Genomic DNA, 20231 nt, shown 5'->3' with positions numbered 1-20231 from the left:
TTAGCTTTTGCTAACTGAGCTGTTAGCGAAAGATAACAGCTCAGGCTCATTGATCTCTTGATTGGCAGTGATTGGCACAGCTTACCTAAATTAATTTTTACTGTGTATTTGTTAAGTAATTTTTATACCTTCTGACACCTTTTTACACACCCCTGATGAAAAAGTGTTATGCAATTTTACTCCATATAGAGATGTTTAGAGCTTCTTTAGATCACCTGTTTATTCATGTCTTAATATCTCTTACCCCATCTTTGTTAATAGCACCCATAATTTTTGTAAAATAGTTTAAATGAAAATTCAGAAAGTAAATTTTTAAGCTCAATGGAAGACTAAGTAGGAGCATATTCTTGAAGATTTAAAGCTTGGATCCTCCTTTTTCAAGATATTTGCCTAGAAGCTTGTTAAGACATCTTTAAAGGCATCCTACGTAGAACATTGAAGGAACAGTGTGAAGCAGGATAATGGTAGAACTAACGAGACATTGGGGCAAAATATTGAAATTATTCTGTGTAATTTGTCTGCTTGTTGGTTAATTTTTAAAAGGTTTTTACCATATTGTTTGGAGGCTTGCTCCATTTCCCTTGATCAAATCCAATTTGCTAAACAGATATATTTCTGTTTCATTCATGAAGAAATAAAGATTTGATCATTTGAATTGGTACCTACTATGCGTATATTTTTGGAAGCTATAAATAAAGTTCTTGTATCAAATCTCTGTGTCTGTATATTTAATGTTTTCTACTAGATTGTTATAAATTTTCTGCAGCCTCTCAAATTAGCTACGATATTTTTTAACAGCTACATCTAGCCATTTCATATAAATCTTAGAAGTGTGGTGGAAAAAAAACATTTTTATCATTTGAAGTTTGGTTGCTAATATTGCAAATAAGTGTTGGTTCAGTTATGTTAGGACAAATGATGAGTAAAAGAAATTGTCTCAGACATGCACTGCTCATGGATCCTTCAAGTGTGCATATTAGAGAGGATACGTTTTTCTTTTTCAAATTAATACATAATTTATAATTATTTATCTGTTTTTAGCTGATAGCCCTCACACATTTTCACTTGTTTTAGTTTTAGCCATGATTTCTTAGATTTCAAAATTTTGTTTCTTTCCTCTCTTTTTCAAGATTCTGTCAATTTTTTTTTCAAGCATTTGCAGCGTAGCACATTCTAGTCAAGAGACCCCACATTAATACAAAGACCACACACAAACTTTGATTTCACAATTTTACTTCAAAACGTATAAATTGTAACTTGAAAAAAAAAAAAAAGCCCCTGGCATTCATTTGAATTTTGATGTCTTGATTTCAAATTATGTTTTTCGAAATCACAAATTGCGATAGGACCCTACTCGTTGAGTTTCTTGTTTCTATGTATAGAATGGAAGTAGAGGACAAATTCTCACTCATCATATCATGACCAGTGATTTTCTAGGTTAGGTAAAAGGAGACATATTCTTAAAAAAACTAGTAATTAGGATGAGGTAATAAAGATATGACCGAATTGCACTTGTGCACTTTTCATAAAGATTAAACTTACAACGTATAATGTTATACTTTTATCCTTACCAAAATTAAGTATTTTTAGATGTTTTTCCTGAAAATATTTGATTTTACATTAAAAAAAAACCTTTTGTGCAAAAACTATTTGAGATAAGCCTTGAATGCAGACGATTTGTAACCATGACGACGAAAATAAGTCTCGCTAAATAAATATTTAAAACATAAAATTTTTATTCGTTTATAAATATTTTGTTAATTCCCTCATTATTTGGGGTTTCAGTATACATATTTAATGTTTGTTTCCTCCTATTATGGGAAGAAAAAAGGAAAAATTTTTTGATTAATTTTGTATTTAATGACTCAAGAATCTCAACGGAATATCAATTTTCCTTGATGTGGAGTTGAGATACGTCCATTAATTAGCATATCGATCACTTAAATTATTTTACCGATTAATCCGTGAAAAGATTATTCTTGGCGCTTCCCCCCCCCCCCCCCTACCCTAACCTAAACTCCAAACCTACAGAATCTGCTTTTCCCACTTCTGTAATGCGTAAGGCAGTTGTTCCTAACTATGACATGAACGGAAAAATCGCACTTTTTTTTTCTTTCTAGGAATAAATGGTTTTGAGGTTTTTTTTTTTTTTTTTTTGGATCAACGTTTCAGGAGAGGTTTTGTCACCAACCCTAATCTATGCTAGACTGGTTGGGAGTTGCGCCCCCCCCCCCCAAAGGATGAATTAATTTCACTATTTTAGTTATTACTTTTTAATTGACTTTTCTTTTGCATTTTTTACGTAGTTAATTAAAAAGAACACAAAATACACACAGCATATTTGCTTGCTAAGGAAGTATTACTGGAGTCAGAGGCTCAGAGTTGCAGAATACATTTAACTCACTAGTTTCGAATTCAAGGGACCGTATTATCGCGATTCGTCCACTAATTCTTCTTTGATGGAATCAATAATTATTTTGATTTTTTTTTAATTTTATTTATTTATTTTTTTAAATTTGTAGGCGCACCTAAAAGAGTCATTTTGATCCAGGAACCTATTTGCGATTCTTTTTCAGCTTATAAAAAATGCAAAATGAAAGAAATCATATGGTAGTTTCTTGGAAAAACCATGATTTTTAATGGAAACGGCATGTGGTATCAATATGTTATCTCAACTGTATCATGGTTTCAAGAACAAATCAGCAATTGTTTTGAAATTCACACAAAAATAGTTTCTGAATTCTTCAGTAAAACTTATATGTTATGATTTTCTTTATAAATTAATTTAAAAAACTTCAATTGAGGTATGGGTTTATTTAATAACTTTGCCCTTTTGTTATAACCTTAACGGCAATGTTCCTGAGTAAAACTGCTCACTGTCTAGCATCTCGGTGACATTATATTGGGTTTAGTATTTAAATGGCTTGAAACGTTAAAGATGTTTTCGGTTCATGTATTTCACATGTTTTCGGTCTACATTAAAAGTATATTAGTGCATAATATTCATGTACTTCGAAGTAGATTCCTCGATCTAAAGGAGAAGTAAAAAACATGCACTTTTAAAAATAAAGTCATTAAAGCTTTGTTATGAAACATCAAAGGTGACGCGGGGGGGGAGGGCTATTCAATTTTCCGTACCCCCTCCAAATGATTTTTCTGTATCCGCCCCTGTGCTGGCTGGTCGTCGTATTCGTATTAGTTAATCAGCACAAAGTACTTTTTTTTTTTATCAGGGACAATTGCCACAATAGGGCATATGGTCGTGGGGAGGGAGGTTCAGGCTCGTTATTTGGAAAGTTTGGTCTTAAAAAAAGGTAGTCTCCGATTGAAAAAACTATAAGATCTTGAAGGAAAACTCAAGCTCTGGCGGCCCTGTATTGGTAGGCCCAATTTTTTTCTTGAAGGGGCTCTGTTTTTCATTTTACTTTAAACTGAGCAGGACCGGATCTATAAATTTTGTGCCCCAAAATCAGTAGGGCCATTCCCCTAGTAGTATGTTTGTGACGTAATAAGGTCTTTGTGTAGTTTATTTTTTTTTAAATTTTTTCCCCAATCTTGGGACATTGGGCCCCCCGCAACGCGGGGTCTGCAGGTACGCAGATCCAGCCCTGGAACCGAGGACACTCATGCTCCCCTCTCCCCATTGTGCATATATACAGTAGGGGATTCATAACTATATCGTCCAAATAAGCTGTGCTGACTGTGTAGATCAGAAACACGGTTACAAAGCAAGATTCATGCTTAGGAACATATGGCGTTAACGTAATGCTGACGCGCGATATGCATACAAACTCAGAAACCGAAACAGAGGCAGTGTCGGATTTCTCTCCTGAAGAAATACTAAAAATGATGCTGAACAAAAAAAGTCAACAGTTTCGGAATAGCATCGACCTTGCCAATGTTCATTAAGATAAAGTATAGTTGACATTAGTCCAAAATATTTTTTATAACGGGGGGGGGGGGGGCAGTCGACACCTCCCGATCTCCAAAAGTGACTATCTTGGAATGAAGAAACAATTTAATAGTATCAAAAGAGTGCCTAAATCTTTCTCATGAGCGATGTCCTAACTCCATTTAACCCCTTGATATATCATACTGATCCCGGAAAATGGGCGCCCATATGCAACATTTTGAGAAGAGGGGGACCAGATATTTTCCCCATGGTGTAGCAGGATATATTTTCCCCGTGGAAACCGATTTCTGTACAGATTAGAGTTATTAAAATTTGACATTTTTAATAACTTATTCATTAGTAGCTAGAGAAATGTTAATACATTTTTGCGAAGAAAAAATACTAAAATCAAGGAAGTTCTGATTTCCGAGGGTGCCTACCTGGGATGGAAGGGGGGGGGGGGGGTCATGGCGCATACTGCGCCATTAAAATATTTAGGGAGGGGTATTTTTCTCATTTGGGGGAAGGAGCTCAATATTGAGACGGGTGCGCCCTTGCCCTTAGGGTGACGCTTCTGTGATTTCTAAGGAGGGAGGGCTTGAGCCCTCACTTGCCTCCCATATGAGCGTCTATGACCGGAGTACTCCCCCCCCCCATAAAGAGAGTCCCTCTAAAATGAGGATAAACATATCACTTAAAACTACCCCCTTAAAAACCTAATTAAAGCAGCCTGTGCACCATGAACTCTCTCTCTCCGCGTATATTTCTTACTAATAAATAACGTCAACGGTCCTGTTCAAGCGACGCATCAAATTAAGGACAGTAGTCCCTGAAAAGCTTCATTTGAATGACAGGGGTGCTCATCCCCGATGGGCAAGGGCGCATCTCCTCTCAATATCGCAAAAGCACCCGAGCAAGAGTCCCCCCGAATGAAAAAAATACCCTTAAAAGAATCCCCCTAAAAACAATATGATCCTCCCCTAGGTGGGTACCCCTGTGAAGGAGGACATTTAATACTCAAGAATTCAAGCTATATTATAAGAAGAAAAACATTCCCCAAAAGTCTCCATTAGAGTATTAAGAGATCTCCTTTCCAATACATTCCTCTTAACCATTTCCGCCCTCTAAAAATCTCCGTAGGGACTCTATAATACTAGTTCAAAAACCCATGAGAACTCTAGTACTAGTGCATTCTCTCCCCCCCCCCACACACACAAAAAAAAGGAAAAAAGCAAATTCAAGGGAAGTCCTCATCGCAATAAGGATCCCACAAAATTCTCATACACATCTGCATTTCTTAAGAATAATCAAAAAGGAAACATTTAATTTGCTTTCGCTTACGACAAAGCCTCAAAGCTTTTGCATTGATTCCGAGCGTATTTCTCTGCACGCAAGAAAAAAATGGCAACCGACAATATTACTCAACTGTATAATTCGTCATGTAATTTATTTCCTGTAGAATTAGAAGTTTTTTGCCAAAATGAGCGATTATTTTGCCAATAAGTAGACCCTACTGGAGTAGACTACGTTAGCCAATCATAGCTGCTTATTTTCGAGGAGTAGTAGCAACGTCCGAGATTCATTGTACTACTGCCTCCCTTAATCTCATACTCCGCGTTGGCAAAAGAGGCTTTTGTAGTTTGGACAACTTTTCTGTCGGTGGCAAAAAGGGCTTTTTTATAAAGCCCTCCCCTCCCCTATGTTGTTGTTTTTTACTGTGATACATAAGGGCGTACTTTTTTTGTGTTGTTTTTATTAATGTGTTGCTTGCTATCTTTTTGATTTTAAAGGAAAATGGTATTCCTTTGGTATATAGAATGTCTACAATTTTAGGGAGTCCGGGGTTTTCTCCCCCGGAGGAGTTTTTGTAAAATAGATATAAAATTCTGAATTTTGAAGCCTTATAAAGGGTAATTGGATGTATAAAAATCACAAGGAAAAATATAGGCAAACATACTCTTTTGCAAATTACGGTAATCCACAGTAAAAATTGTTTTGAGGTCGACAAATTAATGAGAGTAGTCCTCAGAGAAAAAAAGCAAGGGAGAACAGATGATTATGCAATGTTATTTGTTTACATCAGCTGTTCAATTCAGTTAGTTTTTGAGCACGCCTCGAAACCACCCACAAATACAACAATAAATTAAATACAAAATGATCAATAGTAAAACATGCTTTAAAAGAAATTGTGTACAGATTTCGAAAGTAGGTAGCAAGACATGCTGTCTATTTGGACAATTCATAATTTATACGCACTTGATAAAGAAATAAAATTGAAGCACATTGCTTAAGAATTTCAAAGACTGATCTAATTCTTTTCAAGGCATGGGGCAACTGTATCGATCGCAATGATAAGATTGGGCGCCGACTTTTGGGCGCCGGGAACTTTGGGTGCCGAGCATTTTGGGCGCCGGGAACTTTGGGCGCCGAGCATTTTGGGCGCCGGGAACTTTGGGCGCCGAGCATTTTGGGCGCCGGGAACTTTGGGCGCCTAGCATTTTGGGCGCCGGGAACTTTGGGCGCCGAGCACTTTGGGCGCCGGGAACTTTGGGCGCCGAGCATTTTGGGCGCCGGGAACTTTGAGCGCCGAGCATTTTGGGCGCCGGGAACTTTGGGTGCCGAGCATATTGTGCCCAGTATTCCTGGGGCCTAAAATACTCGGCGCCCAATGTTTCCGGCGTCCAAAATGCTCGGTGCCCAATGTTCCCGGCGGCGAATTTTGAAACGCTCTCAATGCTTTTGTTACGGTAGCTACCGGTTAGTTAACCACGTGACAGCTAATGATCACGTGCTCCAATCAACTGCTTAGAACGGTAACCGATTGATCCTAGAACGCTGCGGTTAGTAAACGGTCGAACGGTGAGGTTCGTCAAACGCAAGGAATGCTTGCGTTCGCCGAGCTCAACTGGTAGCTACCGGTTAATCGATCACGTGACATCTAATGATCACGCAGCGGTTAGCAACCGGTTACTCAGTGGTCGACCGGTTAGGATCGCCGAACAAAACCAATTACAGCACATTGGCGAAATGAGAAATAAAAACGAGCGCGTTCTATTAAACACCATGGTGACCTGGATACATTAAAGCAACCCCGAGTAAAATGTAAACAGAGCCGCCCCTTTGAATTGTGAGGTAGAAATTGCAATGCGAAATATTGCTGTTTAAAGTTTTAGTTCGTTTTAATTTCACGATTTACTGTTTTTTGTGTTGTGAAATATTTCCGTTTTCGTAGGGTTTCTTCTGAATCTTAATTTACGTCTGTATTGTGGTTATGTTTGGAACCCTTTCCCCCAACTACCAATCACTTCTGAACCCAGGTAACACTGAAACGTTACGTCATCGTTATATCACGTTGCGATTAGTTGAAACATCGTTACCGTTTCCCACACAACGTGATATCACGTTGCTTTATCGATTCGTTACAAAAAGCGTAATTTTGAAACGTTACATCACGTTGCAAATTTCTTAAATTTGTAACGTTGACAAACAGTTACAAAAGAAACGTTACTTATCATTACTTTTCGTTGTACCTTTCCTCGTCTTCGGCAACCTCCGAATCCTAGTGGCCATTTTCAGTAAACAACTTCTGGCTTGCTATGCCGCCATTGTTTGCAGCTTCGCAATCACGATCTCTCATCACTTTTAGCGGTAAGTACTTTGTATTATTGTTAGTGTATTATTGTTGATATACTTATTTAATTTTAAAAAAAGTGTTATTACATATTTTTATGAAGTTAATGAACCGCCGTTGGTCGGAGTTTGAGTATTTTTCCCACCGTACTTCTTACTAATATTATATATGCGAAAGTTTGTCTGTATGGATGTTTAGATGTATGGATGTATAGATGTATGGATGTTTGTTACTCTTTCACGCAAAAACTACTGAACGGATTTTGATGAAACTTTACAATAATATAGCTTATGCATCAGAATAACACATAGGGCAGTTTTCGTCCCGTTATGGGGGGCTAAACCCCCTTAGGGGGGCAATAAAACACAATTTTTGTATAAATTCTCTAATATTGGGATGAAAAAATACTTGCACATATTTACATTATATGTCCATCGAAAGCTCTGATTTTTCTGCTGAAGATGACACCTGTTCGACATTTCTAAGTAGAATAAAAAACGAGTTATGAGCTTTTTAGATCCATGTTCGAAGGCTTTCCTCAACTCAATACAGTATTTAGTGTATCATCTCAACTCCCTGTCGATAGCGACAATTGTTGTATTGTTGACTTTCTTTGCTTTTCGTGATTGTTCAATTCTTTTCTCAAGTCAAATCTTGATGAAGTAAGATTTTTGCACAAGATTGGAAAATAATATATGATTTGGCTGATGATTTTTCATTTAAACGGAACTTTAATGTAATTAATGGTTTTTATTATTATTTATGCTGATTGAACACTTACTCATTATCCAAACAACCAGCAGATCGCCAAAATGTTTGCAGAAAGATTTCCGTAGCTGATGCATTTGGCAGTTTTTTCAACGTTGCTGTTTTTGAAGCCGAAGACTACGTCATAATGTTTCTCAGCTTTCACCATGTAAACAAAATATCGCCAATCAAAGAATTTTCAAAAGACTTTTTTTACTGTGTTAAATAATCCAGCAACTAAATTAGGCAAATCCATAAACAGCACAAAAACTTCCATTAATTTTCCATTTTGCACAATTTCAAACAATCACCAAATTGTATTACTTATTTTGGTAACATTTCGGATGAAACTGTTCAGCGCCATTTTATGGTTACCAAAAATATCTCAGCATCTGGCGACGATATCTCTAACGAAAATTAATATCATATCGTTTTACAAAGTAAGGAAAGAATGGGGGAGCATCATCGAAGGTACCCCGAAACGACTTTCGCAAATTCGGTAAAATCGCACCAAGAGCCACAATGATTGAAATTTCCCGAAATAACTAAAGCAAGTATAAGGGGATTACGAGCGCAGCTACTTTTTTTTAATCACTTCGTACTTCATTAGCCATACAGAGAAGGTTTTAGACTCCATGTTAAAAAAAAGTATCAACAGATTAATCTTTTTAAATATGAGAAGATTAATTTCCTGTTTTTTAAATTTTTATATGCTTAAATATAGTGCTTTCGTTTCTAAATCAATACTACTTTGTTCTTTATACTTATTGCTATTTTAGTTTTATGGATAAGGAAGAAACTCGATTTTTAATCACGTCAAAAGGATGTGTTTTAAATTCTTTCACTTAAAGCAGAAAACAAAAGCAAGTAACGATTTTTTCTAATAATTATTACTGACCCAGGCAACGCCGGGTATTTTTGCTAGTTTATTTATAATATTGTTTGAAAGAATAATGTTAGATGTTTTTATTTGAGTATTTATTCATTGATTTCTTAAAAGGAGGCTGAAGCTTGGGGATTTGTTCCATTAATAAGCTATAAAAGCGATAAATTATACCATTTTTTACTCATTTAATCGGCTTTTTGCAGAACGATTTTGACGAAATAATTGTAGCAAGTTTTTGGAAAAAATTTGTCATATAACTGAAATTATCTTTAGTAATAATACTTTCAAATTTATGTTAAAGCACTGATGTAAGAGGATTTTTTCAAAACTTTCATGCCTTTCGAAAAATATTTCTGGAGCTCTTTAGTAACAATAATTATTTTTTCAAGGATTTATATATGAAAAAAGTTTTTATTTAATTTGCAGTAATATCGTTAATTTTGACTATTAATAGAACTCTAATTGATGTAAATTCGGCTATGCTATGTTATGCTCTGTTTATTTTTAAATGTCAGGAATGCTCTTACAAAATATTGTGAATGAAGCAACAGTGTGAGAATACTCGAACGCCTTTAAACGGAATGAGACATTTTATAAATTAAAAAAAAAAAAAAAAAAAAACAAAGATTTTATAAAAGTATATTAACACTAATTGCATTAACAAAAAATACAGAATACTTACTGTATCAAAAATTAAGGGTTCAATGAACCCACCTCCATTCTCACCACGAAAAAAAACTTAATTCAAGCTTTGAAAAAAAAATCTTAATACAACGTTTAAAAGCAACGTGATGTAACGTGATAAATAAAGGTTGATGTAACGCTTCAAAAATCGTTGATGTAACGTTACTGAAACCGTTGATGTAACGTTACTAAAACCGTTGCTTTTGCGTTTTGCAACGAGACATATTTTCGCTCTATCAACGTTACCCAGTAACGTGATGTCAACGATTCAGAGCAACGTGATGTAACGTGATTTATGTTACTTGGGAAGTGCTCCGAATTCAGAGTTAATTACAATACAATATGAATAGCAACCCCTTCTGCAAGTTTTCCGGATTTTTCGCATGCCATGAATGTAAGGGAAAAAAAACGGAAATAACCAAGTTCAAAGGGTGCAAGAATGCACTAGCCAAGGGCACTCACTTTGGCTCCCCTCCCCCCTCTAACTTAACTATCACAGGTGCTATGAATTCAAAGTCAAATATACAATATTTGCTGTAAACTCCTTTGACAGGGAACATTTTAATATAATTAAGATTTTGGTGCAATCTGCAAATTGTTACCAATTATCCGTTCATTCAGGCAAAATTAACAAGGCCAAAAAAAAATTTTTTTTAGAGCTCTGAATATATTATTATCATTAGCATACAAATGAACTCACACCTATTAGACTATAATGATTTAGTACTGTTAAGGAGTGACACAAGCTCGGAGCATAAAACAATCGAAATGGAAAAGCTTAGTTCCTGGAGCCAATGACTACTGATTGCGAGTAGTTGGTGGTAGCGAAACGTGTCATTTTAATTTTTTCTAGGAAATGGGGAGGGGGAGTGTGCAAAGGCTGACACTGGTCGCTCAAATTCTCACGAGCCCCACAGAGCATAGGAGCAGTGACTCAACATCTTCCCACCCATCCTTTCCCCCTTTTTTTTTATAAAACTAAAAACTGAGACAGATGAAGGTGAAATTAAATTAAATGAAAAGGATTATATTCTTTCCTGAGATAAAATGTATTTCTTAGATCATTAAATGATAGTATTTTTTACAGATTTTCTCACGACATTTTTATTGTTAAAAAACTTTATGAAATAACCAAAATCTTCAACATATTGTTCAGAGAAAACCAATAAATTAAAACATCAACAACATAAGAGAAGCGCACTCAGACTGTATAAAAATTATGTGTCATTCTATGTAAAAAGCTGATTGTAATTGTTTCGTATACAGTCCACAGATGGCGCTGCGCAAGCGTGTAACTCTCTAATAAAAAAAAAGTGTAAGTTCTAATATCAAGGAGTGAGGCCGTCTTTTCTAATTGTAGTGCAATTTACTTTTCCATTATTAGATTTTCAGAGTTCAAGATTGAGATGGCTTCCCGCATATGAATTCTACTAATACAACAAACAAGCAGGTAAGAGAAAATAATTTTCGAAACATTCTAATTCATATTTATTTCCTAACATTTTTGGTCCTCTCGCCGGAGACCAGTGAGAAACGTTCTATTCTAAATTCTTGCTTGTTTTGTTGTTTCAACAAATGCTTTATATTGTCTTAATTCAATTAGAGAAACATTCAAAAGTATATTTTGTTTAAATGTGTTAAACTTTAAAGCGTACGAAGTGCACGTACTAGGATTTAATGCAAATTTACGAAATGCGTTATTTCAAATTTGAGATTATTCAAAAAGTTTCAAACTGTTTAATAAATGGTTATTTTCTTTTTATTTGATTGGTTGATTATTCTTATTTGGTAAATTACTGGTAGTCTGTCATTGTCGTTCCTTTTCAAATAATTTACAAAAGTTTCAGTTTCGTTTTGCCCTTTAGACTGTTTATTCCTTGGTAATTCTTGTTGCGATTTTCTCCCCTCGCTTCCCCACCGTCTCGGTGACGCGCCAAGGTAGTATTTTCTTTCGTTCTTTGGACTAGACATTCGTTCATTCCCGCACAGCTGCGTTGTTTTTCTTTAATAAAATTGTTTTATTTGCTATATTCAAATGAATATGGACGCTTTGTTAAAGAAAAAAAGAGTGTCAAATCTTCGATTACAAAACTCCAAAAGAAAACAGAAGAGGAAATTGAGAATTTAAATAAGGTGGGTTTATTAGCTAGGAAGGAAAGATTCATAGAATTTAAAACTGAAGTAAAGGGTATTTTGGATCCTATTATAAGTATTTGCGAAGAAAAAGATGAGGAAACTTATTGTACGGAAAAGGACGATCTTTTAGACACTTTAGAGGCAGTACTTGTCACTATAGATACTCGGCTTGTACCTTCTGTGGTAAATTCCGAGTTTCAGGTTAAAACCCAGGATTCAAGCCAAACTTCAGTCCCAGCTCAGTCAGCTGAAGTAAAACTGCCTACGTTATCCCTACCTGTATTTTCCGGTGCAACTGAGGAGTGGCTTACCTTTTCCGATCTTTTTAAAGCTGCAGTTTCCAACAATCAAAATTTGACGGGAGCACAAAAATTGCAATATTTAAAAGGGAGTTTAAGGTCAGATGCGTTAAAAATCGTAAACTCTTTATCGATTACCAATGATAATTTCGAAATTGCTTGGAGATTGCTAAGGGATAGATACTTTAATAAAAGAGAAATTGTGTCCTCCTTAATGAAAAGATTTATCAATATAACACCCTTAAGTGGAGAATCTTCCACACAAATTTTGAATTTGATAGATTCTACTAAGGAATTTGTAAGGATGTTAGAGTCCTTAGAATATGAGATTGATCCAACTGCAGATACCCTTTTGATGCATATGATATTGTTCAAGCTTGATACAAATTCAAGAACTTGGTTTGAGAGAACCTTTTCAACTGATGTCATTCCAAATTTGGACGAACTATTGCAATTTTTTGCAACACAAGCGAGATCCATCCCGAGTTTAGCTACCAAGAGAAACGTTCAAAGAAAGGTGACTTTGGTCGCGTCTAGCGCTCAGTCACAATGTTCTCTCTGTAATAGAGAGCATGCATTGTCGAGGTGTGATAAATTCTTAAAATTGTCAGTACAAGAGCGTTCAAATTTCGTCAAATCGAATAATGTTTGTTTTAACTGCTTAATTCAATTTCACGGTGTGAAAACTTGCAAAAGCAAGTTTAGATGTAGAACGTGCAAAAAAAACCCACCACAGTTTACTTCACATTGAAAATGTTAGCGCTAGGAGAAGACAGGGTCCTGTAAATGTGTCAAATTCGATTGGACTTTCTATCAACGCCCCTGTGTTTTCACCTGCCCTTGTTCCAAGTACTAATGAATTGAGGGAAAATTCTGGAGTGGTGGATGTTACATCTTGTCTTTCTGATGTGGGCCCAGACGTTCAAATTCTCCTCTGCACGGCTCTGATTCAAGTAAGAGATATTTGGGGTAACTATCAGACCTGTAGATGTCTTTTGGATAGCGGAAGCCAAGCTTCGCTTATTACAAATGAGTGTATTGAAAAATTGGGCTTGCACAGGAAACAGGCCAATGTTCGTATTTCGTGTTTGGGTGCTTCCGATACGCGTACAAATGGGATTGCTGAGATTCAATTCACCTCACATTTTCCATCTCAAAAGTCCTTTGAAGCGGTCGTGTATGTGGTTAACAAAATTGTAGGTATGCTACCACATCACAACTTAGATTCCTCAATGTGCGAATTACTTGGGGATATTTCTCTGGCTGATCCAACATTTTACAAGAGTGGTCCGATTGATGTACTTCTCGGTATTGACCTTACTTTGCCATTGCTAAAGGGTCAAACGTTATCGTTAGGTAAGGATAAACCATTTGCCATTCGTTCAGAACTGGGTTGGATAATTGGCGGTAAGGCTAATTTTGGTGATCAAATTTCTCTTCATGTAAATAATATTCAGTTAGTGTCAGATCATCTAATCAATAAATTTTGGGAATTAGATTCTGTACCATGTGCTAAACCCTTAACTTCTTTAGAAAAGTCGTGTGAAGATCATTTCGCAAAAACACATTCTAGGGATGAGAATGGCAGATATACAGTAAGGTTACCATTTCATACACCTCCCACGCGGTTAGGTGATTCAAAACAAAATGCAATTCGTAGGCTAATCAGCGTGGAACGCCATCTCATTTCTAATCTAGAAAAATACGAACTCTATCGCAAATTCATGAAGGAATACCTTGATCTAAAGCACATGGAGCTGGTTCCAGATTCTGAAATTAATAACATCAATAGTTTGTACCTCCCTCATCACGGAGTTGTTAGAAACACTAGCTCTACAACTAAGCTCCGCGTCGTCTTCGACGCTTCAAGTAAAACCTCGTCTGGACTTTCTTTAAACGATTTGCTCATGGTTGGACCAAGAGTACAGCCAGAACTTTTCCCTATCCTGATTCAGTTTCGACTTTTCAATGTAGCCATTTGCGCTGATGTGGAAAAGATGTTCCGCCAGATTAAAGTTCATGAGGAAGGCGTAGACTGGCAAAGAATTCTTTGGAGGGAGTCTCCAAACGAACCAATAAAAGAATATCGTCTAACTACTGTTACCTACGGAACATCCTCAGCACCATTCCTCTCCACGAGAACTTTACGACAGCTTGCCATAGACGAACAAGGGAATTTTCCAGCCGCTTCAAGAGCTACCCGTTGTCACTTTTATGTAGATGATTTGCTGAGTGGGAGTGCGACAAAGAAGGAAGCCATTCAACTGGTATCCGAGCTGCAGGATATGATGAAAAAGAGAGGCTTTTCTTTACGTAAATGGGTGTCAAACGATCCCGACGTACTGGCAACCATTTCAAAAGAATTACAGGCAATTGATTCAAAACACACGATCAACGATGACCAACCTGTCAAGATTCTGGGAATAGCTTGGCTTCCAGATGTTGACAAGTTCACCTTTACGATCACCGTCAATGAGATGGACGTATGGACTAAACGTAAGGTACTTTCTGAAGTCGCTAAAATCTTTGACCCCTTGGGCTGGTTGGCACCTACAGTTATCATTTCCAAAATCTTCCTCCAAGAGCTGTGGAGTCATCATCTAAGCTGGGACGAGGAGCTACCTGATTCTCTGGCAAAGCAGTGGAGAACATTTCAAGAACAGCTTCCTGTACTTACAAATATCAAAATTCCACGCCGTATGCTCATTCCCCATGCTTCAGACGTGCAAGTACACGGATTCTGCGACTCTTCAGAGAAGGCCTATTGCGCAGCTATATACATTCGTTCTCAGGATGTAACCCTAGCTGTGACATCCAGACTGCTAACATCCAAGATGCGTGTTTCTCCAGTAAAACCGCAGTCTTTACCTCGATTGGAACTCTGTTCTGCTTTACTTCTTGCCAATTTGTTGCAAGCTACCTTTCCAACGCTAACTGTGCCAATCTCTGAGACATTTGCGTGGTCTGATTCCAAGATCACACTGGCATGGCTGAAGTCTGAACCAAGAAGATGGCAACCGTTCGTAGCTAATCGAGTAGCACAAATTCAAGAGCTGACTCCTAATGTTCACTGGAACCATGTGAGCGGTCTGGAGAATCCTGCTGATTGCGGAACAAGAGGGATACCTCCAACTAAACTAGAAAGGTGCGACTTGTGGTTCAACGGACCTGATTGGCTAAGGAGTTCTACTTTTCCTAATAGAGGGTTTGAGGATAATCCAGAATTGCAAAAAGACATGTCTGTAGAAGCTAAAGGAACATCCAAGCTGGTTATGCTGCAAGAGGTTGATGCTTCTTTCAAAGCAGAGTTTTTTCAGAAATTTTCGTCTTGGAACAAGTTGAAAAGAGTTGTAGCCTATTGTTTAAGATTTGGGAAGAACTGTTCTCTGGCTGCGGATAAAAGAAATAAGTCTTTTTTAACAACGACAGAATTGCACGAAGCCGAGAAAAGGATTGTAAGATTTATCCAGCAGGATCATTTTTTGACGGAGGTCTCCTATCTGTCAGCGGGAAAGCAGCTTCCTTCGAGCAACAAGATTAATCCCTTGACTCCGTTCTACGATGATTCCGGAATAATTCGTGTCGGTGGGAGACTAAAAAATTCAATGCTTTCAGAATCGCAGAAGCATCCCATCTTGCTTCCTAAAACCGACCATGTTGTGAATTTAATTATCGCTGATTATCATCTAAAACTTCTTCATGCCGGTCCACAACTTCTCCAAGCAGCTCTCAGAGAAAAATTTTGGATTTGGATTCTTTCAGCCAGAGATGCAGTTAGAAGAGTTGTAAGAAAATGTATCCCGTGCTTCAGAAATCGTCCAAGGCTCGCTGGTCAAATCATGGGAGATCTTCCAATGTCCAGAGTTTGCCCCTCTTCTGTCTTCCAACGAACTGGTATTGACTTTGCAGGTCCATTCTTAATACGGAACTCCAAGGGAAGAGGAAGCCGCAATACTAAAAGCTACATCTGCGTCTTCGTCTGCCTCGCAACGAAGGCAGTTCATCTTGAAGTCGTCAGCGACTTGTCATCAAAAGCCTTTATCGCTTGTTTAAAAAGATTCGTGGCACGCAGAGGTAGGCCATCTGACCTCTTCTGCGATCAAGGAAGTAATTTTTATGGAGCGAGCAGAGAGCTCATGAAGGAGTTTCGTCAGTTGATGAAGGAAAACGACGTACCATCAATTTCTGGTAACAGACAACATCACCTTTCACTTCAATCCTCCATCTGCTCCCCACTTCGGAGGCATTTGGGAGGCTACCGTGAAATCGTTCAAGTTTCATTTGAAAAGAGTCGTTGGAGCCACCAGTCTCACATTCGAAGAATTAGCCACGTTATCAAGTCAAATTGAGGCATGCCTTAATTCTAGACCACTATGTGCATTATCTACCAGTCCAGATGATCCGTCTGTTCTGACTCCAGGACATTTTCTAATAGGAAAAGCATTAACAGCTGTTCCTCAACCTACGGTTCCAGACGACATCAGTCATTGCGATCGTTGGCGATTGCTTATAAGAATGATCCAACATTTTTGAAATAGATGGTCGTCCGAGTATTTGACATTGCTACAATCAAGAGCGAAGTGGCGCAATTCTCAAAAGAACCTTGACATTGGAGATCTTGTTTTAATCAAACACGACAACTTACCTCCACTACAGTGGAAATTAGGGAAGGTCACGGAAACGTTCCCTGGTAAATACAATAAAGTTCGTGTGGTCAAGGTAAAAACTGACACTGTTGAACTTGTTAGACCAATTGCAAAACTGTGTCCCCTTCCTATAGACACTTGAGCATTCTTGAACTATGCCTAATTTTTCTTTCTAATATTGTAGAAGGTTAAGGTCGTCTATTCATCTGTAACGCTAATTACTTAATTTCATTTATTTAGAAGTATGATTTATTGTTAATTTAAATTCATTTAGTATGTTTAACTTAATTCATTTATTTTGAAACCCCTCCGTGTTTCAAGGGGGGCGGTATGTTTCGTATACAGTTCACAGATGGCGCTGCGCAAGCGTGTAACTCTCTAATAAAAAAAAGTGTAAGTTCTAATATCAAGGAGTGAGGCCGTCTTTTCTAATTGTAGTGCAATTTACTTTTCAATTATTAGATTTTCAGAGATCAAGATTGAGTTGGCTTCCCGCATATGAATTCTACTAATACAACAAACAAGCAGGTAAGAGAAAATAATTTTCGAAACATTCTAATTCATATTTATTTCCTAACAGTAATTGTGCATAAATAGTTCAGATATAGTCTATCAGATGTAATTTATTTTAACGTGAGCACAGATTATAGTTGATAATGCATATATTTTCATCTTTTGTGCTAATTGAAAATACTCATAACTTGTATCATTGATAACTATGATTAACGTTAAAGAGATTTTTGACAAAAATATGCTTTACTGGTGTTTTGCAAACCTTGCATTACGCGTATTTATTTACTCCTTAGCGTTTTAGAAACTGATGTCAGAGTAGTACAAAACCATCAAATGGACATCTCTTTCATTTTTTAAGTAGCCCGTGCAACGCCTGGCACGCAGCTAGTAAATACATAAAAGTGGTGTGAGACTATATTTGCATCAATATTTTTCTTCCTAGAATTTAATGAACTCGACATTTATCCCATTACCAAGTTATAATATACTTTCATTTTTCAGAATAGGTATAACCTAAGTGGACCCGGATTTCATCCGACCCCTCAGTACTGATAAGAAAAATTACAATGAAATCACAATCGAAAAAAAAAAAACGTAAATACTTGTTTGATCAATATTATTTCGGTCAAAATTCATCATCCCAAGAATATTTCAATGATTTGTGATAAGATATTCAATCAGAGTATGAAACTAAAATTAAATCTTTCATCGATATCTAAGAAATATAAAGGTGACTTGTGACACTGATAAATTGATTTTCCATCGTCAAGAGAAAACGCAAGGAACACAGGAAGATATGCGCATTCTAATTTATGCTTTTTTATCTGCTTTATCGATGCTAACAATTTTCCTAATTGATTTCGTTTTACGGAAATAATTTATAACCCCGTGTTCTTTAGGATTTTTAATGAACAAATGATTTTTTTTACAAATTTTTCAAGACATCTTAGTCACACTCCTAAAGGTGTTTCATCGATAAACTTAATCAATACCTCTTACCAAAATGACTGTGGTGTTTTTCAAATTAGATTGATTTTTTTTTCTGAGAAATCAAATGGGTATCGAAAGTCAATAAAGGGCTCTTGTTATACTTATCAAATATATATTTCTGTGATAACACATAATACTTGCCAAAACAATTTGTCTTTTACACTTCACTTTGTTTTATATCGTAAGGGGAAAAGGTTCTTTCAATTTGTTCCTCTATGAGAAATAAATTTTTCTCCTCGCGTTTTCAGTGAAGAAACTAAATTTCAGTCAGTATTTCGTGAAATTTCCTCTTTATGAAATCCTAAATTCAAACCAACATATTAAGCGTTATGACTTTTGTTTCGATTTTTCTGATACTGTCGTTATAAGAAATACTCATCATATTCAAACAATATGAGAAAGAAATCTTTTTTTCATCATTTGAAACACAGTATTACTACTACTTGCTTTGGTTTCAATTAACGGCAATTTAAGTTGGGATGAAAAATTATTTTCATGGAATTATTAGTCTTACGATAAAGAAGGAGCTTTCGTGGAGCAACACACTAAAAGTCAGAATTTCAAGAATTCCAAAGTCCAAAGATAGAAAATCATTTTCAAAACTGCGTTCAATCGAGTTTGTAGTATGATCCACTTTCAGCTTCTTTGCAACAGTTCACACGATTTATTAGGAAATGACAAGTGATTTGAAGCAAATAATATGAAGTTGTTGCTAACTTGAAATAATTCTATACGTAGCGGTTTTGAAACTTGTAAATCTTTTATTTCAGCAATGAATGGAGAAAGGTCAAATATGACATGATGGGACTGTGGATATTAGATGTATCCTAAACCTTCAAGAAGAAAACATGTTTTTTTAAAAGCTCTTATAGTTTTGACTATTTTGCCACGCATTTGCTCAGTCCTTTGCACGTATGCTTCTGATCGCGAATACTCGACCTCCAAGTTATGCAAGTTTTAGTTACAGGTTTCAAACGTTCTTCTCAAAAGTTCATTTAAACTTCGATACTAAAACGAAAACATTTCTGTTCTCAAGTTTCAATAACTTTTATAAGTTAGAAATAATCCAGAAGGCCTACTTGCTTGGAATGTTGAGTTGAAAAGTATCAATAGTTTTTATTATAGTTACGAAATAGCCTCTACATAATTTGTTTTCGTACTTAAGCACTAAACAAGTGTTTAGCTAGGAAGCACTAAAAATGTAAGTTACTTTACAAAGCATTCTAAGGTTTGGAAGATTTCCTTATTTTTTATATTGCTAATTGCAAATAGTGTTCAGAACTTGCAATAATTTAGGAGAGAATATCAAAATCTTCGTGTTCTAATATTCAATTTCTTACTATCCTACATTGGTGCTTTAAATTTAAATAAATTTGCTTAATGCTTCAGTTTTCAAGTGTGGTACTACTCATTTTGTTGGCAAATTTCTGCTTTGTTGAAGCTAACACTAACATAAAAAAATAAAAAGCAATAAAAATTCAAAAATAAAATTTAAAAATTACGTTTTAAAAAATTCTATAGCAATTTTTAACTTAAGTGTTTGCTTCTCGATTATATTTATTGCAATTTAGCACAGTTTTGTTACAGTTTCTCCAATGATTTTAAATCGAAGGAAATAATTATCAGAATTCAATAGTTCGAGCTTCAAATTATTACCAAGTTTTAGCTCTAACACCTGTGATTTTCGTTATTTAAGGACCACAATGATTATCAACTATTTTTAAATAAGTTCTCAGTTTTTATCTGGGTATCATTCTTATATTCATCAAACTGAAGGATATTTAATAGTCACTCTTTCCTAACAAAC

At 36.2% G+C, this 20231-nt stretch overlaps 1 protein-coding gene across 1 annotated transcript; it reads left to right on the top strand.

Moving 5' to 3' along the window:
• Window positions 1-13999: 13999 nt before the first annotated feature.
• On the top strand, window positions 14000-17986 carry LOC129223116 (uncharacterized). Its single transcript, XM_054857712.1, has 2 exons — window positions 14000-15544; window positions 17936-17986. The coding sequence occupies exons 1-2, from the start codon at window positions 14000-14002 to the stop codon at window positions 17984-17986; spliced, it is 1596 nt and encodes a 531-aa protein (XP_054713687.1).
• The last annotated feature ends 2245 nt before the right edge of the window (window positions 17987-20231 follow it).

Source organism: Uloborus diversus, chromosome 1 (genome assembly GCF_026930045.1).
Source record: "Uloborus diversus isolate 005 chromosome 1, Udiv.v.3.1, whole genome shotgun sequence".
Lineage (NCBI taxonomy): Eukaryota > Metazoa > Arthropoda > Arachnida > Araneae > Uloboridae > Uloborus > Uloborus diversus.
This window is presented reverse-complemented; position numbering and strand designations above follow the sequence as displayed.